This window comes from Anopheles cruzii, chromosome 2 (genome assembly GCF_943734635.1).
Source record: "Anopheles cruzii chromosome 2, idAnoCruzAS_RS32_06, whole genome shotgun sequence".
NCBI lineage: Eukaryota > Metazoa > Arthropoda > Insecta > Diptera > Culicidae > Anopheles > Anopheles cruzii.
The window spans coordinates 4114147-4137642 of NC_069144.1; the positions used below are offsets into that span (position 1 = coordinate 4114147).

The 23496-nt window shown below is 53.6% G+C and overlaps 6 protein-coding genes across 11 annotated transcripts; 2 read left to right on the top strand and 4 right to left on the bottom strand.

Moving 5' to 3' along the window:
* Positions 1 to 875: 875 nt before the first annotated feature.
* Positions 876 to 7450, bottom strand: LOC128275310 (transcription termination factor 2). Its single transcript, XM_053013773.1, has 6 exons — positions 7396 to 7450; positions 7261 to 7323; positions 5987 to 7197; positions 4142 to 5941; positions 1089 to 1246; positions 876 to 1020 (listed from the first exon to the last, which is right to left on the bottom strand). The coding sequence occupies exons 1-6, from the start codon at positions 7448 to 7450 to the stop codon at positions 876 to 878; spliced, it is 3432 nt and encodes a 1143-aa protein (XP_052869733.1).
* On the bottom strand, positions 1384 to 3877 carry LOC128269178 (dynein regulatory complex protein 11). The gene is made up of 2 exons (XM_053006563.1): positions 1608 to 3877; positions 1384 to 1531 (listed from the first exon to the last, which is right to left on the bottom strand). The coding sequence occupies exons 1-2, from the start codon at positions 3875 to 3877 to the stop codon at positions 1384 to 1386; spliced, it is 2418 nt and encodes an 805-aa protein (XP_052862523.1).
* Positions 7451 to 8199: 749 nt separating the features above from the next.
* On the top strand, positions 8200 to 14168 carry LOC128267227 (neuralized-like protein 4). Its single transcript, XM_053004026.1, has 5 exons — positions 8200 to 8367; positions 8442 to 12406; positions 12471 to 12575; positions 12641 to 13641; positions 13699 to 14168. Exons 1-5 carry the CDS (start codon positions 8200 to 8202, stop codon positions 14118 to 14120), a joined length of 5661 nt encoding a protein of 1886 aa, XP_052859986.1. The 3' UTR covers positions 14121 to 14168.
* Positions 14169 to 14329: 161 nt separating this feature from the next.
* Positions 14330 to 16637, bottom strand: LOC128277895 (T-cell immunomodulatory protein). Its single transcript, XM_053016497.1, has one exon. The coding sequence runs from the start codon at positions 16459 to 16461 to the stop codon at positions 14629 to 14631; it is 1833 nt and encodes a 610-aa protein (XP_052872457.1). The 5' UTR covers positions 16462 to 16637; the 3' UTR covers positions 14330 to 14628.
* Positions 16638 to 16967: 330 nt separating this feature from the next.
* On the top strand, positions 16968 to 21344 carry LOC128268910 (BAG family molecular chaperone regulator 2). Of its 6 annotated transcripts, XM_053006211.1 has the most exons (5): positions 16968 to 17022; positions 18582 to 18956; positions 19169 to 19311; positions 20099 to 20492; positions 20605 to 21344. In XM_053006211.1, exons 2-4 carry the CDS (start codon positions 18760 to 18762, stop codon positions 20461 to 20463), a joined length of 705 nt encoding a protein of 234 aa, XP_052862171.1. In that variant the 5' UTR covers positions 16968 to 17022; positions 18582 to 18759; the 3' UTR covers positions 20464 to 20492; positions 20605 to 21344. The 6 variants fall into 6 exon arrangements, with proteins under 6 accessions (XP_052862171.1, XP_052862167.1, XP_052862172.1 ...); XM_053006207.1 differs by having other exon boundaries at positions 20099 to 21344; XM_053006208.1 differs by lacking the exon at positions 16968 to 17022 and adding an exon at positions 17770 to 18312 and having other exon boundaries at positions 20099 to 21344.
* Positions 21283 to 23253, bottom strand: LOC128268909 (general transcription factor IIH subunit 4). Its single transcript, XM_053006206.1, has 3 exons — positions 22945 to 23253; positions 22754 to 22858; positions 21283 to 22678 (listed from the first exon to the last, which is right to left on the bottom strand). Exons 1-3 carry the CDS (start codon positions 23127 to 23129, stop codon positions 21469 to 21471), a joined length of 1500 nt encoding a protein of 499 aa, XP_052862166.1. The 5' UTR covers positions 23130 to 23253; the 3' UTR covers positions 21283 to 21468.
* Between the last annotated feature and the right edge of the window lie 243 nt (positions 23254 to 23496).

Consider the following 23496-nt stretch of genomic DNA (forward strand, 5'->3'; position numbering starts at 1 on the left):
ACCATCATAGGCAAAGTATCCAGATCCTCCGTTACGTGCATCACCCAACAAAATGTAAGAGCAATGTATCGATAAAACTGATACCGAAAATCATAACAAAAAAATTGGAATGCTCGCAATGAGCGCATCGATTGGTAGGATAAGGTGTGTGTAGTAGAACATATATTTGAGATTCAATAACTGTAGTTTCCATTTGATGAATACAAACTTCGCATCCGAGCGATTATCTTATACGTATAAAACATTATCAACCGAACAGATTTAGGATTTAGAGTGCAGACGAGGTGAAGACGGAAATTGTAGGTTAGTTCAGAACCATACCCAATGATAAGGAATACGGCGTATTGCATCTCTCTGAAACAAGGACAGCACAATACAACCAGAAATATTATGACCAAAACAATAGGGTGACCAACCACCACACATACCGAGTTCTTACGGCCAATTAGATTATTTGCTTTGCTGTCTGTTTGACCGACCACCACCACAATGCACCGGAACCACTGAGAAAATAGATCCCACAATAAACACCAATTGTGCCTGGAGTGTACTCGTTTTCCTTTCTATGGCAAAAAAAATGTTGTCTTTTATTGTTCTGCACATCATATTGAACTTAAAAAAGGGTCTTCATCGTTGTTCGTATACTAAAACGTTTTTTTAAACTACACTCCAAAAAGGGTGTCCCGTATCCTTATTGTCTTGCATACGGCATTTTTCTCCAGAACGAGGCACGGAACAGAGCGCACAAGGGAATGATGAGGGTCGTCTGCTTTGCTTTAGTATCACAGATTGAAGCGATGGTGGAACGCCCGACGGAAGAGAAGAACGGCTAGCCGGTGCCCGAGTGTGGGTTCGCTCCCGTTCCGTCCGTCCGTTTACAATCCAAACAGCGACTTCAGATCATCGATCGTCAGCTTGCTGCCCTTGCTGCTCGTACCCGTCAGCACACCATCCGCGATCGCGAGCTTGTGCTGCTGCAGGGCATGAATTTTTTGCTCAACCGTTTCCTTGCACACGAACCTACGGGGCGAGACGAAGGAGTCGGTTACCGAATTGCCAGAAGAACTGGTGCCACTGTTGCAACTCACTTCCAAATGTGGACGGGTTTCGTTTGACCCACGCGATAGATGCGGTCTTGCGCTTGAGCCTCCAGCTGTGGGTTCCAGTGAGGATCGAGCAGTAGCAGATGGTTCGCTCCGACGAGATTCAATCCAACACCTCCGGCCGTCAGCGACAACAGCATAATCTGCAAAAAACGGATTGCACAAAGGGCGATTAAACATTCGTATGTTGATCATTTGAAAGGCTAAAAATAATGGAAAAATAAATTAAAGTTTGATGGCCCTTCCACCGTACACGACACGTTTATTTTCACAAAATCTTCTATTTCTTCTTCTTCGGCACATTTTCCATCTCCATCAGCGCTTCGTGATCCTTCTCCATCTGCTTCGATCGACGCCGGCCGAGCGGTGTCTTGCACCACCAGTAGAGAAACGCTTCCTCTTCCTCCTTGTACACCGGCTCGAGAGCACTGCAATGCGAGGGGAACGGCGTTCGTTAATCGAATTGGCGGACGGTGCGTCGCAGGCATCCAAGCGTTAAAGTACCTCAGAGCATTGATGAGCTCCAGGTGGGTCAACGGGTGTACCCGGAGCTGTAGCATCCGCTTGCAGGTGATCACCTCACGGATGCACCGTACGACCGAACCGATCGTGTAGCCGTCGGAAATCTTGGCCATCGCACCCGTATCGAACTGCCGGTGGACCCCACTGTAGTGGCTCAGCAGTTCCTTCCACGCAAACGAAAGGGCCCCGTAGTCGGGGCGCGGAATGTACACGAACCGCTGGTACGTCTGCACCATCAGCTTCATGTCCGCCTCCCACGGACAGTCCGACGTGCCGATCAGCATGATCCGATCTTCCGGCTGAATGTTCTTGACCAGCTTGGGCAGATCCTTCTTCAGCCGCTTCGGATCCGTCCGGTCCGTCTTGGGGATCTTCTTCATGAACGGCTTTTCGGCGTCCCCAAAGTAGATCACCGACGGCTGCAGCAACCGGGACACCTTCGAGATCAGGTGCATCAGCATGATGAGCCCCGATTTGCCCGGGTACTTGCCGACGATGTTCGGTGGACTGATGTCGAACAGCACCGAACCCGTCTCCGTGCAGATCGCGTGCACCAGCGACGTCTTGCCGGAACCCTTCGGTCCGGCAATCAGCAGCGACTTGATGCACGGACCAAAATTGCGGATCGTTTCGGAACCGAGCGGCAGGATGCAATACTGTTTGACCAACTGCCGCACGTCCCCTGGCGACGGATTGAGGGCACTGCGGGCCGCGTAGCTGAGGTCACCGACGTACGCTTTAATCGGCGTCTCCGGATACTTCTTGATGATCCCGTTCGTGACCAGCTCCTCGAACAGGGACTCCGTCGTGCGGTCGGGCGTCAGATCCTTGTCCTTCTTCTTCTTGCCCTTCTTGCCACTGCGGCGCGCTTTTTTGCTGCTCTTCTTCAGCTTCTTGCCACCCCGGTCGCGCTCCAGCGCAATCTGTAGCAGCTCCAGCTCCTGGCGCATAATTTCGTCCACTATCCGGCGCAGTTCCGCCTCGACGTCGGCATACTTCTCCTCGTAGATCATGTCGTCGTAGTACGTCTGCCGGAGGTTCTGCGACTCGTCCTTACCCTTCCACACGTCCGTGTACTCCTCGATGCCGCCCTTGATCTCGGGCAGAAACGACGATTGCATCGGCTTGAACGCCCTATCTAGGCCCTCCTCGAGTGACACTTCGCCCGGTTTCTTCTGGGCCAGCTTCTCCTTGCCGCTGCCCTTGAGCTTCGATTCGCGCGACGACATCACCGACGACCGACTCAGCTCACTCTCCGTTCCCTGGCGGCTCAGCAGATGCCGCGAACCGCCCGCTTCCTCCGACGGAAAGTCGGGCAGCCGGCCGGTACGCTTCTGGTACTCCTTGAACCACGTCCGGATCTCGTCGGCAATGTCCTCCGTCATGGCGGCCCCCTGCTTCACGCTGATCTCCTCCTTCACGCGCACCAACGAGCGCTCGTAGTCGTCCTGGAACGTTTTCTGCTGCTTGTACCGGAACTGCTTCAAATCCTCCAGCTCGTCGATCGCGGTCCGTGCCGAGGTGACGGGCGGTGGCACCATACCGATCAGTATCATTTCTTCCATCTTCTTGCGCCGCGTCTGCCGCCGTGTGGCGTATCCGCGCCACGTTTTCTGAATCTTCATCGCCGCATTCAGCCCCGTGGTCGACTTGTCACGGCTGCTGTCCGGTTTTCCTTTCTCCTTCAGAATCTTCAGCTCCTTCATAAACTGGGCCCGCAGCCGCCCCTGGCGGGCCCGTTCGTGCGTCTGAATGATGCGGATCGCTTCGAGCTCACTCAGTTCCTCCTCGACCACCTCCTCGTCCAGGGCACCGATCTTCTTCAGGATGTCATCCATAAACTTTTTGCGCTCGTTCAGCTGCTCTTCGCGCTCGCGCCGGAAGTACCGCGGCACGTTCACCTCCATGCTGAGCGGCGTGAGGCCGAGTTTGTCCACCACCGCGTCGTTGTAGCTAAACTCGGTCATATCGATGACGACCAGGTCGTGCTTTAGCTCCAGCATCCGACCGAGACAGTTGTCGAGCAGCTTGCGGATCAGGATGCGCTTCTGCGGCTGCACGATCTGATCGTAGATCTCCTCCAGGCGGTTCGAAATGACCAGGTAGCGTAGGTACAGCTCGTACACCTGGCCCTGTATTTCACCGCGATCGTGCTGCGCTTCGATCGCCTGATACTCGAAATCGTTTACCGCGAGCTTTTCGAGATCTTTCTGAGCCCCGGTCCACAGCCGGTTAAAGGTACGGTTCGACATGATCCGTACGAGCAAGAAGGACACTTTCGGGGCACTTGAATAACTAGTTCCCTGTGCGCTTCGAAGGACCTTTAATCGACTTCGTATTGACAACCGATAAACAAAGGTTCGCCGTTTCCAAGGTTCTGACAAACCCACAGGTTGTCTCGCGGGACAGCTGATGCAACAGGCGGAACTCGTGCGCAGCAAACGGCGCACTCCGTTATTTACATTGAATTTTGTTTATCAAACTTTTAATTATTTTTGTTAACTATGATTTCTTACCTGCGTTTTTCGCGACGGTTTGTTGAAGTCCGTTACGATGTCATTTCGAAACTTCACCGGCACCTTTCCGGTGAGCGAAACGTGTCGCACATTCCGGGCGGACAGATGGGACCCTACGATCTCCAGCACGCTCGTCCACTGCGACACGATGATTGCCTTATCGTCGGTGCCCAGGATTTTCGCCTCCAACAGCTGCAGCATTTTGTCGATCTTCGAGCTGACGCGTCCGAGATTGAAGACCGGGTTCGACTTTAGCATTAGCTTCGAGGATGCCTTCGAGATGGCCGGCGCGAGCTCGTCGGAAAGGTTTAACGATATCGCCGCCGCCCCTAAATCGGTTGTCCCTTTCTCCGCTAGCGCTTCCTGCTCGGCAATGACATCGTCTAGCTTCAGTTTGTTCAGCTGCCCCAGCAGATCGAGATCGTTGGCCGTCGAATCGTCGGCACCGGAGACATCAAAGTTTCCCTCGTCATCGCTCAGCATCTTGTCGATCAGCCCCGGGTGGCAACAGATTTGCCGGAGGCGCAACAGGAGCACCAAAATCTCAACCTGCTTCACCGCACCACCACCGTCGCCGTTGTGCATTCGTTTCAGCTTCTGGTGCACCTTCTCGAAGGCATTCGTGACGCCCCGGTGAGCCTGCGTTTGCCGTTCGCCGTAACCGTAACCGTAACCGTACGAATTCAGCTGCTCTTTCTCGGCCTTTTGATGCAGGAACTGGGCGAACAGTGTGGTCGAGTAGAGGAGCACCTTCTGGTAGACGTTCATTTCGTCCTTCTCCAGCTCCACCTCGATCAGCTCGATCGACTTCGAGGGCAGACTGTTGAGGGTACCGCGCTCTTGCAGCTGTTTCTTCGTCCGGCGCAACATGATCGACTTCATGATCGTGTTCAGCCGCATCGTACCGTCGGCTTTCTTATTGTCCACCCAACGCTTCCAGTGCACCAGATCGTCGAACGGTGTGCAGCGCAGAAACTTGAGCAGAGCGTACACATCCATCTCTTTGTTCTGGATCGGTGTTCCCGTCAGTGCCCAGCGGAAACGTCCGCGGAGCGCACAGCAAGCCTCCGACATGGCCGACTTATGATTGCGGATGGTGTGCGCCTCGTCCAAGATCAGTCGCTCCCAGTTAACGCCAAACACGGCACCTCCTCCACGTGACTTATGCTCGCGCGAGACAAGGTTGTAGGTCGTGATGACCACGTCGTACTTTGCCAGGTAGCGCGGTTTCGAGTCTCGCTGCGTTCCGTGATGGACACACACGGCCAGCGAATTGCGCTTGACGTACTTCGTTATCTCCCCTTCCCACTGGCGCATCAGCGAGGCCGGACACACGACCAGAGTGCCGCCGACGTAGTGATCGCGCCTTCCTTTAGCCAACCAACCGCCCTTTGCTTTGCCCTCCTGTTGCTCATCTTCGCTCTCGTCGCTACCACTTCCGGCCAGATTTTCACCGTCCGGGTCCAGTTCGTTCGCTTTCAGTAGCAACGAGATCATGCTTAGCGTCTTACCGAGACCCATATCGTCGGCCAAGATGCCACCGCGCGGCTTTTGCGATTCGCGCCACAACATCCACGCCAGGGCGTGCCGCTGGTGACCCATCAGCTCGATCTGGAGCAGCTGCGGCGGATCGGCCAACGTGTCCTCGGTCGGGCACGTTTCGATCGACTTGTGCAGCGTCTGCAGACGATCCATCGTGAGCATCTTTTGGTTCTCGAACGTCGCAATGCCCTTCTTGCCCGTGTACAGCGGTACAGCGTCATCGGCCGCTTTTTTGATCGCATCCCAGCTAATGTGGTGCTGAGCCGCTGCCTGAGATTCCCAGTTGGCGCTCGTGTTCTGGACCACGCCTTGCTCGAACTGCTGGCGGATCGCTTGCTTGATACCCTTCTTCGACGGTGTGGGTCGCGAAACTTCCATCTCCTTGGAGAGCGCGAAGATTTGCTGTTTAATGTCGCCCAGACGGCGCACCAAACTGGCTCCGCCGTCCGGGAGTTTGGCAGCATTCCGAAGCATGCCTTCGCCCAGCACGAGTTGCGATTTCAGATCGGCCATCCGGCGAATATTTGCATCGTAATCGCTCTGGGACACCCGCTCTCGTACGAACGCCGGCAGAGTGGGCTGTACCATCGGTTGGGGAACACTTTTACGTACAGGCTGTGGCGCAACTACCGGTTTTACCGGCGACCCTTCGTCGCCACTACTGACACAAAAAATTTCTTCCGATTTTTCAATCAACTCAACGCTACTTGACTCATCCGCTGCCCGACCATCGGTTGGCTCTCCGTCCGTCGGCGATGCGTCTTTTATGTGCGTCGAAGAAATCTTCTCTCCAATCGAAGCTCGGATGCTGATCGAATGTCGATCGCCGCCGGTGCCCCGTGGCTGAAACGCTTTTTCACTGTTCAAAGTCGACGAGAGCTTGGAGCTAATCGAATCGTCCGCCGACTGGTGCGAAAGCGATTGCCGGCCATCGTTGGTCTGACCTGGCGCAGACACGGAGCGACCACGGCTTTCGTCCTCGGCCTCATTCAACGTGGATGAGAGCTTTGCAGGGTCCGGGTCGTTCTCTGCGTCGAAACTATGCATTGTTAGCGAGCATTCGAAAGAGCTTTGCCCCTTACGGGAATTGTTCCGTGGGACTTCGGTGGGTTTATCTTCCTCCTCGTCCTCATCGTCGGAAATAACGAGCATTTTTCGGGTGCTCCGACGAACAGCGATGATTTCGCCGTCGTCGCTCTCGCTGCCGTTGCCGTTCGAATCACTTTCTTCCTCCGTTGAGGTCGATCGCACACCGTAGATACTTCGGCGTGTCGCCGGGGAGTACGCCCGATACTCCACCTCCTTGTCCTCCTCGTCATCGCCATCTTCCGTCAGTTCCGGATCGTTGCTTTGAGTGGATTGGCGGGCACGGTCGCTGTCATCGTCCGATTCCGCCTGTCTCGGGTGCATCGACATTCGTTTGCTTTGACGCTTCTTCAGGCGGATGATCAAACTTTCATCCTCACTATCGGCACGACTGCTAACCACAACATCAGATTCGCCGTCTGAATCGGCTGCAATAGGGAGATAAGAGTGAGTCGGACTTATTTGCAAGCTACTTTTTGCCCCGTGCTTACTTTCATCGATCGTGATCGACTCCCCGTTTTGATACTGGCTGATACGGGACGATTGATTGTTGCCTGTTTGGGACGAAAAGGATGATCGTAATTAGAAATGCCATCGTCACCCAAATGATTGCGACCACAACTCACTGGAATACGATTCCTCGTCCGCCGACTGCTCCACAAGAACGTCCTCGTCAGACATCGCAGGTTAGCTCTGTTGTTGGCCAGGTGTAACAATCTAACTTCACAGAGAACGTGAATTGGACAAACTGGAACGATTACTAGATAAACGATGGCACAACCGATTTATCAATAGCAATTTTAGTTTCTTTGCGAGCACCTGGAACACACGATGACGCTCGACAAACGCATTTACAAAATGAGCGTTGTTGACAGACGTTGAAATTCAAGTGAACTGTTATACGCTACAAGTGTTATACACAAATAGTTGACCACAGGGCAACGATTTTTCACCGGGCTCTTTCATCAGCTGTAATTAGAAAATATTCGGTAGTTTGAAATATTGTATTATTAAGATTATCAACTTCGGAAAATTGATACATTGCCAACAGATAATTGGACTCTTTTTCGAAAACTGAGCCCTGCTTTGTAGAATAGAAAACATTTCCTTCCCACACTCACAGCAAGTATCATGCTGTGGGTTCATAAATGCATTCTGTTGAAACGAAACTCACAACAGAACTGACAGCATTCCAAGCAAACATTCCCAGAATGTTTGTCAACAAAAATCAGCTGCTGCCACTTTCAGCTTTCCCAAATGGTTTTTCTTGGTCACGCTTTTCCCGGAACGTCAGTTTTCCCGGAGTTTTCGATCGATTTTTCCTCCCCCTGGGGAGGCTGTCAAAAGTTTTCCATCGCCAAACAGAGCCATTCGACGCCATTTGAGCTGCTGCTGCTGGAGGTGGCCGCCCCAGGCAAGTAATCACAGAAATGACCCCGACCGTGGCCACCTTTCACCGACGGTGCGGCAAACGCATTACGCTGACCAACGGCAACCGGACGGCGATGCGAAATGTGAGTGAGTTTAACCACGGGCTGGTGCTGTCGGCGGAACCGCTCCTGGACGATGTACTGTTTGAGGTCCAAATCGACGAGAAGGTAAGGGAAACGGGGAAAGAAGCTGTCCCCCGATCCGTCCCCGGCCTAGTATTACATTTATTCGATACCAACAGATACAAGCGTGGAGCGGCAGCATCGAGATCGGGGTGACGACCGTCAATCCGGAGTCGGCCGAGTTGCCACCGTGCGCGACCAAGCTCCGCAACTCAACTTGGGTGATGTCAGGCATCTCGGTGCTGAAGGACGGGCTGCTGCTGGTCGAATCGTACGGTACCGATCTGGAGAAGCTGGCGGAAGGAGACCGCGTCGGCGTGCAGCGGACATCGCGCGGTGGGCTCGTATTTTACGTGAACGGTGAACCGCAAGGAATTGCTGCCCGTGATCTTCCGCGCCCGGTGTACGCCCTGGTCAACCTGTACGGCAAATGTGCTCAGGTTTCCATCTCTTCCGATCCCCAACCCGGTGGTGGCGGGGAGCATTCTTCCCTCGGGGTGATTAGCGGAGGACCGCAGGAAGACGGCGAATGCGTCACCACGGGCACCGGAACGTCGTCCCAGCAAAACGTCTCCCAGAATATCGACCGTCCGATGTCGGTGGAAATGTCGGTAAATGGTGACCGCGTAACATCGTCCTCGATGGTCGGCGGCAGCACCACGGCTGCCAGCACCGTGATAGGGGGCATCGCTGAGACCGGGCCTGACCCGAACGATAAGCTTCGGTTTCATACTCGCTGCGGGTCTCTCGTAAAGCTGAGCGCAAACTGTCGTACGGCCGAACGGCGGAGGCCGCTAGATGAGTTTAACAACGGAGTGGTGATGACGCACCGGCCCCTGTGGGACAACGAGCTGTTTGAGATACGCATCGATCGGCTGGTGGACAAGTGGTCCGGATCGATCGAGGTCGGAGTCACGACTCACTGCCCGTCGGCGTTGCAGTTCCCGGCAACGATGACCAACTTGCGGAGCGGCACCATCATGATGTCCGGCTGTGGCATCCTTACCAATGGGAAGGGGACACGCCGCGAGTACGGGGAGTTCAATCTGGACGAGCTGCGGGAAGGCGATCGCGTCGGGATGATGCGCAAGGCGAACGGCAATCTGCATTACTACATCAATGGGCGCGATCAGGGTGTGGCGGCAACCCGTGTGGCCCAGACGCTCTGGGGCGTGATTGATCTGTACGGTATGACGATCAAGGTGACGATCGTGGATCGCGATGAGCGCGAGCAGCGCAATCTGGTGACGCGCCGCAATCACATGCTGATGACGGGCACGGTCCAGGAGCTTCCGCTCGCCCTGGCTGCGCCGGCTTCACACACGGTCGGCAGTCCATCGGAGGCGGCCGACTGCAGTCCGTCGGCGATCGATCGGCTACTGTTTCACCCGATGTGTGGTTCCCATGCGAGCGTCACACACAGTGGCCGGACCGCGCTGCGGCCGAATGCGTCGGACGATTTCAACAACGGCGTGGTCCTCACGAGACGTCCGCTGCGGCCGAACGAACTGTTTCAGGTGCGACTCGAGCGTGTCGTCACGAAGTGGGCCGGCTCGATCGAGATGGGCGTCACGACGCACAGCCCGACGGAGCTCGATTTTCCGTTCACCATGACGAACGTGCGCTCCGGAACGTGGATGATGACGGGGAACGGTGTGATGCACAATGGGATCACCGTGATCGAGCAGTATGGACAAAACCTCGATCGCTTGCAGGTCGGCGATCGTGTGGGGGTCGTGCGGAAGGATGACGGAACGCTCCACTTCTGGGTGAACGGGATCGACCAGGGCCCGGCGGCGACGAATGTGGCGGAGCGAGTATACGGAGTGATCGATTTGTATGGCCAGGCGGCTCAGGCCAGTATCGTCGACACGTCCGAGTGCGGAACGCCCGACACGGGCAACTCGACCATCTCCAACACGACGCTCTTCCCGTGTGCCACCAGCGGCGGCGGTGGCGTCGGAATCGGTGGCGGGGCCGGCAGCGGCCCTCTGTCCGGCGAGCCCAAGATGCGCTTCAATACGGCGGTCCACGGGCGCAACGCACACATTCTCGCCAGCGGACTGACCGCCTGCCGGCCGAAGGCGCTGGCCGAGTTTAACGATGCGATCGTGTTCAGCAGCCGACCGCTGCGCCAGCGGGAACTGTTCGAGATCGTACTCGAGACGGTGGTCGACCGGTGGAACGGCAGCATCGAGATCGGGGTGACGGCGATGCGGCCGGACGAGCTGAGTCTACCGAGCACCGCCACCGATCTCGAGCACGATACGATCATGGTCTCCGGCACGACGCTCCTGCTGAATGGGTTTACCGTGCGCAGCGATCTTCCGTTCGATCTCGACGCCCTCGGGCAGGGTTCTCGCGTCGGGGTGATGCGCAACGGTGACGCGATCCACTTCTTCGTCAACGGCACCGATCTCGGTTCGTTCTACGAATCTCGGGCCCCGAACCTGTACGCCGTGGTCGATCTGTACGGTCAGTGCGCTCAGGTAAGCATTACGGCCCCTGTCTATCAGCCCGGCGGCGGCACTGCAGGAGCCGGCGTGGGGGCCACTGCTGGGGCGCTTCAATCCCTCGCCGATCTGCGGGCTCCGTACGCGATCAGTGAGAACTCACAGAGCTTGCAGGCCACCTCGGTCATTCAGCCGATGGCGCTCGTTGAGTCGAAGCACCGGTGGTCGTGTATCACCGGCAACAGTGTCACGCTGATGCACAACTGGACACTGGCCGCCCGGTGCACACGCAGCTCCCTGTCGCACTGTCTCGTCTTTTCCGACCGTCCGCTGGTGCCGGGCGAAACGTTCGAAATTCGCATCACGGAAATGAACGCTCTGTATGCCGGATGTTTGCGAGTCGGAGCGACGGATCTGAACCTGTCCGACGAGCATGTGCGCAAGAACATTCCGATCAGCATGCGCCGCATCCCGGCCAACGTGTGGTACGTGAGCGGGAACGAGGTGCGCCACAACTCGACGTTACTTCAGCGATCACTCGCCTCGCTCGAGTGGCTACGGGTTGGCGATCGGATCGCCATCGAGCTGACCCCGGCACGGACACTGCGCATTCTGCTCAACTCGGAGGACATGAACATTGGCTTTACGAATCTGCCCGACCAGCAGGCGGATGTGTTTGCGGTGGTCGAACTGATCGGTTCCACGATGGCCGTTCAGGTGATCTCATCACAGGGGCCCACGTCGCCGCTGCGGCCGTGCAGCCTGCGGCTACAGGATTCCCTCGAGCTTGGGCTCGATCCACTCAACAAGCAGGACTCGATGCTCGAATCGATCGATTCCGACAGTCTGGCGATGGAATTTTCCGAGTTGCACCTGGGCAAGAATGTGACGCTTCACGATGACCGGAAATCGGCCGCGAGAGCGCAGTCCTACAATCAGGCCATCGTGTGTCTCTCGAAGCCACTGTGTAAGGGTCACAGCGTGAGTGTACGCATCAACAGCACCAACACGCAGTGGAAGGGTACGATCGCCGTTGGTGCACTCGGTGTTGCACCCGGGACCGGGCAGCAGTTTCCCTTCCCAACGTCGGCCATTCTGTTCCGCCGGCCGTGCTGGATTGCGACGCACGATTACGTGAACATTAACGGCACGAAAACGCAGTCCCGCTACGGTGAGGTGCTGGATGCGATCGTACCCGGCACGATCATTACGCTCACGCTTACGCACGCCGGAAGTTTGCTCATTAGCTGTGGCTCAACTCAGCTGGACGAGCTCGCCAGCGGCTTGCCGCACCACGTGTACCCGGTGTTCGATCTGTACGGAAAGTGTGAACGACTGACGATCGTCAGTGGCGATCCGAAGAATGGCAGTCCGATCGAAGAAGAGTTGGGTGTCCTGCCGAACGAACCGGCACGTCTCGCGAACGGCGTTAGCGGTGCTGCTGCCGGTGGTGGGCCCTCCCTGGGAACTGCCGGTGCTGGCGGTGATCCGTTTGGTGCCGGATCGGCCGGCGGTGGGTTGGAAAATGGAGAAAATGTTCCCCAGTGCGAGAAAGCCGATCTGGAGGTGCACGAAAAAGAAACGGACCAAACGGCCGCCGCGATCGCCGGTGGCTCCTCTTCGAACGCAATGTACGTTACCGTCACCCGGTGATCGTAGGAATGTTGCCTAAGCCTTTCTACTTCTTTTTTGCAGGAGCCGCTCGGTGATGGATTGCGTGTCCGAGAATCTGCTGATGAATATTTCCATCAAAATCCGTACCGCCAACGAGGCACGCAATCAGGAACTGTCGAACTCGTGGTAAGTGCCCGGATGTGGTTAAGGTTACGGATTATGATTCATTCCTGGGGTTTTTTTCTTCTTAGCTGTCTGCGGGATTCGTTGCAGTTGCAGCACTCGACCAATCTCAACATTCAACGCAGCCAAAGCACTCACCGTTTCAACGCCAGTATGTTGGGCAGCTTCGACAGCAACCGAGGGGGTGCCGCTGGCGGCGGAATGGACGAACAATCGCGATCGATGAGCTCGGGTAACTACGACGAAGGTTTCGAGGACTATCAGCGACCAGCGGCCGGGGTGGCGGGAGGTGGTGCCGCAAGCGACGCTGGTGCTACCGCCGAACGGGAAGAAAACACTGACCCCAACTATCTGGACGATGTGGGTTCGAACGCGGAATTCAGTATGACACACGCCGCCGGTGCCAGTGGCGGCGATCCCGATGGAAGCGACACGAACTTGTCTGCCGAAAACAATGGCCCCGCGACCGGAGAAACACTGGCGGCGGTGGCGGCGGCAGCAGGCGGTGATGAGGAAGAATGCTACCGTACCCGGGAAGAGCACCGTCGATCCAAAATGGAACTGCTGATGGCCGGGCACGGTGCCGCTTCCGGGTCCGCATCGTCACTGCCAACCATCATGCAACGGTTGGCCCCGGAAGGGGCGGAAGATGAGGACGAAGCGCGACAGCACATGCCGGTACGTTCCGGGTCCGTGTCGTTGCCACCGTCGGTGATGCTCGACCGACCGACGGTGCTGGAGAACCGGGACTGTGACTATCTGAAGCTTGTGATCGGCTTCAAGCGGGCGCTGATGCTACCGGAAGCATTTTTTGCCTGCGATCCGTACCGTTGCTACTGTCCCGGGTGCTACCCGACGACAGCGGTGGTCAGCGGTAGTGGCAGTGAGAGGTATGCCGGTGTGCGCAAGAACTGGGTCCGCTTCCGGTTGAACCAACAAACGGTACAGGGCGGTACAAGTGGGGCCATCGTTAGTACGGTCGATGATCTCGTTTGGACAACGGCGTTCTACAATACGCGAGTGGATAAGATCCGCTCGGTGCTGGACCATGGCCAGCCGTTGCCGATCGGTAAGTGTGAAGGCGCGCAATTCTTGGCTATTGTTTTGAATGTTTTTTACCTTTCAGAAACGGGACATTCGTTAGCGGACCCATCGCTCGGGGCAGCTTCGAACGATAATTTCATTCCCGGCACACACATTCTGCTTCGCTCGTTTCCCGACGCCACCGAACCGGCAGCCAGCCGGGGCACCGGGACACGGCACCGCTATATGGCCAACGGTCAGTGCTATCGAATTTGTACCGCATTCGAGGTACGCGTACGCTCTCAATCCCTGTCGGCCGTGGATCACCTAAGCGGCGATCCACGTCTGATGGCCCATGATGCATGTGCCGGAAGCACACCGACCGGCTCGGGAGCCCCGACGGCGGCCAGCAGCACGAGCAACAACAATGCCGCCAACAATGATATTACATTCCGCTCGTGGACCACGAAGGAAGCGGACGCTTGCGTTCTGACCGCCCTGCTCCTTTGCTTGGCACCGATGTAGAGTGGCCAATGGGGCCACGGACGGAATCAAAACTCACACACAACTATTGTTACCCTTCGTGCGTAGAATTCGATGTTTGCACTGCTTCATACAATTAAAGATTTCATCTATCCATCGGTAGTTCCTTCTCTGTAACCAACCTCTGTGTCCTTCATTGCGTCGCAGCCGATCCGAAAACGTTCGATCCGTTCGATCCGATTATACTTTCTCTTTATTCACGCGTTCACATACAATAAATAGGGGGTTTACTTCTGCTTACAGAAAATAGGTTTTTCAAAAGATACAAAATCGAAAAGACACGCTTGTCAACGGTTTGAGAAAGTGTTGATGAAAAGGGAAATAAAAGAACTTTTAAAGTAGTGTAGTTATCAACTAGGTGTATATCGCAGTATAGAAACAGTTGTTAGCCTTAGCCGGGAGCTCCTTCCCGAAGCGCCTGCCGCCCATTTAACACAGCGTACTCGTAAGAAGACTATTCGATCTGCTTCGCGGTCTCTCTGGCTCTCACTTACATTGCGTCAAAATGGAATCGATGCGCTTCAAGTGATCGCTGTATTCGATCTTCGCGCTTCTCCTTCGCGTACAGGATGAGAATCAGCAGCAGTATTACCAGGCAGATGCCACTGAGCGCAATGACGCTCATCAGGATCAGCTTGCTCGGTGTCACGAATAGTTGCGCCTTCCACCGTTCCGGCTCCTCGATCGGGTTCGGGACGACGATCATCTGCGAGTTGGGAATAAGCTGCGTCCAGGTGCGCGAATGGTTCGACAGTCCCACCGTAAGCGTATCGACAAAGTTCGGTGTCCGGCCCAACCCAAACGTGGTGAACGGAAGGTGCAACGAAAGGTATGCCGACTGCGGGAGCTGGGCCGATGCGCCGTGCTGTGGCTCACCGTCCTGCGTCGTCGTGTTGTACTCGATCCGTGGCCCCGGTAGGTTCGTACCGAATGTACGTTTCTTTCGCCCGAGTGGCGTCAGTTTCTTCGGTCCGCTCCGATTGCTGAGCCCCGTCAGCACGATCACCTTCACAAAGTTGGCATCGTAATCGAGAGAATTACGGAACGCTACCGGCCGGGTGCTGTTGCCGTACCGCTCGACAAAGATCGCATCCAGGATGCCGTCGTTGTAGAAGTCGAAAAACGAACCGATCATCGTTCCGTTTGAAAACGGGGCCAACGCTTTCCACCGGACGGCGAACGTGCGGGTCATGTGATTGCAGGCACTCTTCTCGCACGGCACATTCTCCAGCAGAAAGGTTTGCATCTGGTCACCCGTTTTGGTGAGCGTGGCCAGCAAATCCGGATAACCGTCGAGATTGAAGTCGCCGCCCCGGAGTGTGATCGTTTGCGTGGCCCAGTTTGAACGGTCCGGGACCACAAAGTGCCACGCATCGTTGTGGTCGTCCTTGAAGTCGATCTGCAGGTCGTGCAGATGGTTCCCGTGGTACACCAGGATGCTCGAGTTGACGCACTTCGCATCGAAGCACATCGGAAACACGGGCAGCAAGCTGCCGTCGAGTTCCACGTCGAGAAAGATGGCTCGGCCGACGTGCTTGTTGTAGTTGCCGTCCGGAAAGTCTATCTTGTGGCTGTACACAAACTTGCGCGCGCTTTCCGTTCCGTGCCACACCTCGAACCCGGTCGTCGTCGTGAGAAACAGATCCGCACTGAAGTCCTTATCCAGATCGATAATGGCGTGTGAGTGCGGTATCGAGAGCTCCGATCCGTGCTTCCCGTTGTCCAGCCGCACCGGAAAGGGGCCTCCCCGGCCGGTATCGTCTGGTTTTTTGAAGATCCAAAACGTTCGCTGCCGCTTCATGTCCATGCCGAAGAGATCGATGATGAAATCGTTATCGTAGTCCAGTGCCAGCGGTTGGCCAATCATCTCGATCAGCGGCTTTTCGTCCTCCGCCGTGCAGTTCATCTGCTCCGAGGATCCCCAGTTGATGTAAACGTACGTGTAATCCTCGATAGAACTGCCCTCGTGCTGTACGGTAAAAAGCACGTCCATGTAAGCGTCGCCATCGAAATCGCCCGGCACTATGCTCGTAATCCGATGGTTCCGGTAGTCGCATCGCGGGCCCTCCTGCAGTAACGGTTTGTCCTCACTGCCGAGCAGTATCTGGAGCGTGTGGAAGTTGTTTCGCAGCACAAACACGTCGGTCAACTCGTCCGAGTTGAAATCTCCGTATGCCGCAGGGATCGCATCGGTCAGCTTGTCGAACGCCTGGCTAGTGATGTCGATAATGTCACCGCCTCGTGCCGTAGCCGAGAGTAGTAAACCACTGACCAGCAGGTAAAATAAAGACCGCCCGAATGGAAGTAGAACCTGGGACTCCATTTCTTTTGCCTGCTCCTGTTCCGGAAGAATTCACACTCGGTTCTGGACACACATCGTAGCGTGCGATGGAAACTGTGACCAAGACCGTCCGGGCGAAATCGTATCGCTTTCCTTTTTTCGGGATCTTCCCTTTATTCTTCACGAAAATCCACTGATAACGACGTAGATAACTAAAGTTGATTGTTTATATGAATCATTCCTCTTGTTTTCTTGTTTGTTTTCTCTTTTTCATTATCAGTGAGAAGAAAATAGACAGCACCAACTGTCAAATGCAAAATGCTGTCAAATGATTATTATGATTCGAACACCAATTTAATTGATTCAATCCTCAACCTTTGGATTATTCTTTCCCAGCTTACCATGTGCAACAATTATGCACCATTAGGCTGAAAGATTCATTTTTGAGCGCATTGTATTTTTTTCTATCAATTCAAAAATGCACTTTTTGATGCAGTTTTCATCCTTTCAACCCGGCTGTCAAAAACAGCCGAGCGCCATTCTTGTCAGCCACAATCATTCTCGAGACGAAGCAGTTTGTTTTTCGGATTCCAAAAGATTCAGGTAAGAATACAGAAATGGTGTGAAACATTGTTCGTGCTGTTAAAACAACGTCGGCGAACCGGCACGAGTGGCCACCGAAAGTAGCCGTTCAGTTTGTGAATGCTAAAGTGCGTTGTTTTCCTGGCTGGCATCGAAACGAAACCGTTTGACCCGACGACGACTGCGATCGATTTTTCTGCGCCCATCTGGCATTGTGTTGAATATACGATAGAATATGTATCAAGGTGGCGTTTTACAACTGGCCTGGCAATGCAAAGACCTGGCCAAAACCTGGAAATGCTGCAATCGTGCCCTTACATTGCGTCAGTAGCCTTTGCTTCCCAGAGCGCAACAAAGTATGGGCCAAAACAATACGGCGCACTCTGTTCCCGAAATGTGTTGCACGCATACTGCGTCGTAGTGATGCAACTGCATTCGCGAGAGTGCAATAATATTTTGGTGCATCACACTCAAAGGCAGGCCATTTGTTTGGGTGGTCGCGCCCTGCAAAGAAATAAATCTTTTTCTGGAAAATTCTTTATAGCGCACGTTCCCACCACGAGCGAGTCGAAAAGTGCGTGCGCGATGTATCAAAAGAGAGTGCAGCAGTTGGGGGGAAACGGGGAAACCCGAATCCACTTTCATATGCCAATCGGCCGCGGGCGGGCAACCAGCAAAACGTCATTCGGCTGCTTTAGCTTATACTGCCCAGATGGCAGATACTGTTTGGTGAATTGAACAGTTTGTAACTGTTGACTACGGCCCGGGCTACTGTGATCTAAAAGTGAAGGATTCGTTGGGCGCTAGTGTACGAAGTTGTGCCACTCTGATCAGTGAGCTTGTTCCTATGCTTTGGCTGCGTTAAGATTGAGTGTCTTCCTTTTAAGGGCGTAAAATTAAAAAGAAATCATCTCTTAGGTATATTTGCGTCAATTGGCCACAAATGGCAATAGGCTTAAAGTTCAGCACACCTTAGTCCAGTGAGTAAAACGACGGCAAAGAAGTCATTCTCTTTGTAAGACGCGACGACGCCGTCACGACCCAAACGCAAAGCAAATGTTCTAGAAGGATTCGTCTCTGGCGCTTAGCGAACTGCTTCTCCGCGTAATCGAGCGGAGTGCGAGCGAGAAAGACTGATGGCGTTCGTTATGTGTGGTTCAATGTTGCGTTTAAATTGGTGAACAGTGAAAAGTTGGGTTTAGCATCCGGCTGAACGTGTGGAGAACCGAACAGTGGTGTCGGGAGTGTCCTTGGGCCTGACGCAGTGTGCAACAATGACCACCGGAAGGTCATCGTTTGCTAGGAACGGTGGTAGGTTCGGTAGAGCAGGTTGCGCCAAACGGTCTCGTTTCGATCAGCAGTTTGACGACGAATTTGGGTCCTCGGCGGTCGCCAGCACGTCAAGGTAATTGCGTCAACACAGCAGCCTGATTCATCATTTCTCTTTTTTCTCCCTCTTTTCCCCGGCTTTTCTCCCAAATTGTGGTTGGTGTCGCGCGCCGGCTCGTCTTCGTCGAAACACACGATTCACTTGCGCCAAATCGCGTTCCGCGGTGATGCTGTGCACACACCCATCTTAGGCGGTTGTGAACCAAAGCAACCCGGCGGAAAGGAGGCCGAATTTGAGTGGATCGCGTCAACCAAAGAGTGCTGTGATCGAAACAAAAGACATTTTCGAAGTGCCCTGAAAAGGAGAAGCCAGCAGGCGAAGTTTCCGATCTTTGCCGGTATTTTGTGCCAAATTTCCGAAGGCGGCCAATGCTAACGGGTTCGTCCTTGGGAGGTATAGCATCGAAATCTTCGGCCGGCAGCGACTGTGAACGCATGGAGGTCGATACACAGCCCGCCGGAGAGTTTAGTGCGGCCACAATGAGCAACAGCAACGACCAATGGGAGATTCTGCCGCGTATCGACGAATCAAACAATGCCTGGCTAAACAAACCGCCCATGGAAAGGTGTCTCGTCGTTCCAATATTATTTGAATATAAAAAAAAGTGTCTTATCGCGCAAGAGGCAATAGAGTGTGCCTTTGAGGTCGATTAATGCAGTGACAGTGTTAATATTAGTTAATAGTTTTTCTAGAACTGTGTGCTGCCAAACATTTGCCAGCGGGCATTTCAAATACTATTCAACGTTACAAATACTATTTTTTTCTTCAAACCGACAGATTCGTCGACATCCTTGACCAGCTAGACTCGAAGGTAGAAGCGTTGCGTAAGGAAGCATTTGTGCTGCGGGACAAGAAGGACTTTCTGGCCATGTCGGTGGATTTGCTGAAGAATAACGAGTACCTCACTGGACTGAACGAGAGTAAGTACATAGCGGTCGGAACATACGCACATAGGGTGATTCGTCGGAAAAGGCACGTCCATCTTGTGCTTCTTCTGAAAAGTTCTATTTCGAGACGATTTTAGTCCATTTGTGACGAACGCGTGCATTGGTTGACCAGTGCGTGGCATCTTTGCTGGGTTTTATGAATCATTCAACCGAAACTAACCGTTTGTTTATCGTGCGCGTTCGTTACAAACGCGTCACTGTGCAGCGGAGCGTTGCCCCAAGGTGTTTGGGTAGGTCAGCACTTTGAATTTTTTTTGCAAATCATTTAAATCATATTTGGGTCCAAGTATTAGTAATTTTTATTGTGGTTTAAATAATGCTCAGTATCGCACAATTTGGCCAGAGTTCAATGGATATTTTTCACCGTAAAAGGCATCGCCTACACACTTAAATACCTACCCCTACGCTTTGGGAAGTGTGGAGGTGTTGTTTATAATAAAAACATCTTTGTTTGTAAAACCATTGCCGAACCGGTTTCGGGCGTCGTTCCTCTGGAGTTCCCACTTAAGCCATCCCACGCCGTTTATGCAAGACTTTTACCGAAAAAGGCCGGCTCTGGTGTTTGAATGTTGTGTCGATTTGCAAGCTCCAGCACCCCGTGGGAGGGATCTTTTTTTGCGCGCATTATTCAATTGCGTCGTACTTTAAACCTATCCGGCTTACGCTTTGAAAAATAACCTGGATCACCTGGAGCTGTGGGTTGAACCTTATTGAATCATGCGTCTAATATTCTTCGTTTCATCCTTTTAACGATTCACAGACGAACGGGACGAAATCAATTGCTACGTGCAGCGGATAAGCAACCGACTCGGGACGGTTGAACTGAACGTCTGCACCGTGCGCGATCCGGCCCAGGAGGACTCGTTGCATCTCGTCAACAGCCTGATCGATATGATCATCTCCAATAGCGATTCGGTCGTATCCCGCCAGAAGTGCCAACAGTTTCTGAACGCTTGTAGCACCACCGACACGAGCGTCTACTCTGAGATCGATCCGGCCACTATTTACACGGACAAAAAGTTCGAAAGTGCTTTACTCGGCTGTACGCTCGATGATCAGAAAACGATCAAGAAGCGGCTACAGGCGCTGCTGGTCTACCTGACGCAGCAGACGATCGTGCACTGAAGTGATAACGCGGGCGGCTATGACCATGGGTTGGTTGAAAATTAGAATACCCCAAAAATAGTTACAAAATATTCCAATTTTCCCCTTAACATAAGAATCGTATCGATTTCCCGCTTCTGGCCCCTTTACCGTTGTTAACAGCATTCAGCATCTCGTATACTGCCGTGAAGGTGGACATCGCGCCGAATCCCCTCACAGATTCGTACAGGAGAAGAGAAGCAGACTTGGGGGAACTTTGTGAAGCACACTCAACTGGCACAATACGGAGTGCGTAACATTCTGGGAAGTAGAATTCCTACACCTTTTTATCTTCGCCGAAGAGCTTCAACGTTCCGCTTGGATTTAGTTCGGCTTCGGCACTACTTTACTGGTCCGTTTTCGTCACTCATCGATATTTTGAACTTTACAATTTTTATTGTTCTTCTGCGGTCTTTCTCTAGTAGGGTTATATTCGAATTCACAGGAGTGTCGTTATCACAAACAATGTAGTACTTCGAAATAGTAGGAATAGTCACTCTATTTATGATGTAGCGAATGGAATGAAGACCAACGCTGGAAAGTTCAGCCTTTTCGTCTAACAAACTATTGTGAGAATTGGCTCCAATTATGGGGGGTCTGCGCCAGCAGATACGGTTTGGCGGTTCGTGTTTGGTTTTACAATTACTTTAAGTTTACTTATTCCCTATCAATGTGCTCCATTACTTAACAACACACACCTTTTTCCTTACCAAAGTACCATTTTTGTGGCATAAAGCGAATCAGAAGATGCGCTGTAGCAAGTGCTTTATGGAACCGTAGAACAGAGTGTTTATGTGGGATGCGGACATTAGAAAGCGGTTTTTCGTGAATTATGTCAACATGAAATTACACACAATATCGTACCTAAATCCGTACCCTTTGTTTCACTCCGGTCGACCGACCTCTAAAGGTAAGTTTATTTGCGGGCTTAAAAGGAACTCGAATAGAACTTTACATTTTCCACCATCCAATGCGGGCCTGCGCCACCTAGCTGCCGCCCTTGGAGTAGCGTTTCCAAAACTTTTTCACATCATCATGCCCGTTCTTCGTTACCACCATCGTCCGGATGCGCTCGTTCTGCCAAATCATCACGCCGATCGATTGCGCGTAGTCGCGCAGCGTAATAAAGTCGGCCTGCGACAGGAACTGATTGTACACGACGCCCTCAGTGTACGTGAAGCGGTTCCGCTCGTTCTCCCACAGCTTAATCTGATCCACCACCGTCGGTGGCAGCGTTGAACGGGTGGTGATTGCCTGCTCCACCGTCAGCATCGTCGGGTGTGCGTGCTGCTCGAGGTAGCTAATGATCTGTTCGGCCGTAATGCCACCACGGAACGCTTGGCGAACGGAATCGCGCGTCAGTACGCCGACCACGAGATTCGGGAAGCGATACAGCAGCTCGGTGAAGAGGCCGAGCAGGGCCACTTGAAGATTGGAGTCGGTGTACGCGTACACGCGATAGTTTGTCTCGACGATAATATAGCCCTTGTCCTTGGTGGTGTTCGCTTCCTGATCCTGCGCCAGCGTAGTAGCGTGTGCCGCATTTTTCGACGTGATGTTATGAGCCAAACGCGTCGGATAGAAGCGTCCTTCCTTGCGCTTGCGCTGGTACACGAGCCCGAACTCGCGCAGATGCTGCAGAAAGGTTAGCAGCCCGTTACTCAAACCCTCGGAACTGTAATCGCGGCCCAGTGTGCTGAAGCTGAGCTGAAACAGCATCGACAGGCACTCGGGTAAGCTGAGACCGCGCGCTTCGCACGTGTCGAGGTACTGCAGCATAAAGTGCCACACCTGGGCCTGGGTGTCGAGCAGGAGGAACTGAAATCCTTGCCGCGTGATGACGGGACTGCATTCCGTTTCGTCTCGCTTCATGAGGTTCGCGTGCAGCAGGATGCGTACCGCGTCCGGGGAGATACCTTCGCCTTCCATTCCTTTGGAGCTACCGGCACCAACCATATAGTGCAGCACGCAGCGCCACCGGGACATGGCGTACGTGTCCAGGAAGTCGATGTCGCGCGACTTCTGATCCGGATCGAGCGCGTTCGACATCGACCACGGGCGGCCCCCGCCCAGCAGAGCGATCTTCAGGTTCTTCTTGAACGTCGGACACAGCTCCCAGGCGGCCAGCCCGCCCGGGTACGCTGCGCTGCGCCATACTCCGAGCTCCGACAACACTTGCGAAACGGATGTGTTTTCTCTGTACCGCGGGAAAGTTGCAGAGCATTCAGCAAAACGAGGAGCAATGCGTGGACACTTGGATGGGATCACTTACTTTGCGTAGACTTGTGTGGCCCACGAGGACACTACCGCTTGTGGGATGGGTTGCTCGACGAACAGAATTCTTATGACGAACTGGCGCGCTATCTCCGGCAACTCGCTACACCCGAAACGGGAAGGGAAATAAATATGTATAAATGCAAATCGGAGCAAACAACTGCGGGCTGTGATGAAACAGAATCATACCGATAGACCGCGAGACAGATGGCGGGATAGTTGTACAGTTTCTCGAGCACTTCCGGGGCCCTCGATTTCAGATACTCTTCCAGGTCTTTGCATTCCAAGTTGGCCGGCTTTGTGATGAGGGAGGAAGCAGAACCGGGCGCGTTGGAACTTCTTGCACCGGCTCCGCTGCTTTTCGCGTCCGACATTATTAGAGGAGACGCGTTGCTATTTCGATGTTTGTTGGGAGGGTTTACATGAAAATAACGGGTTCGCGAAACAGGCTAGAAGACAAACTAACGGGAACTAACATACCAAACAAACGATCGGCACCAGAACTAATCACCGCAATGATCTTTCATCACTGATAATTTTTCTTATGCATTTTTGAGTTGATTGTGTTTTAGGCTGCGTACTGGACGTTTGTTGACATTTGCTTTGACAGCTGAAAGAGCTTGTTACGAAGGCGCCAAAATGTCACTCCTTTTGTTTGCGGCCAATTGTCAGATTTCGTAAACAAATCCTTCGAACCGTTGCTATTTTGAACGCGAATGTGCTTGATGCCGGCGGTGGTAA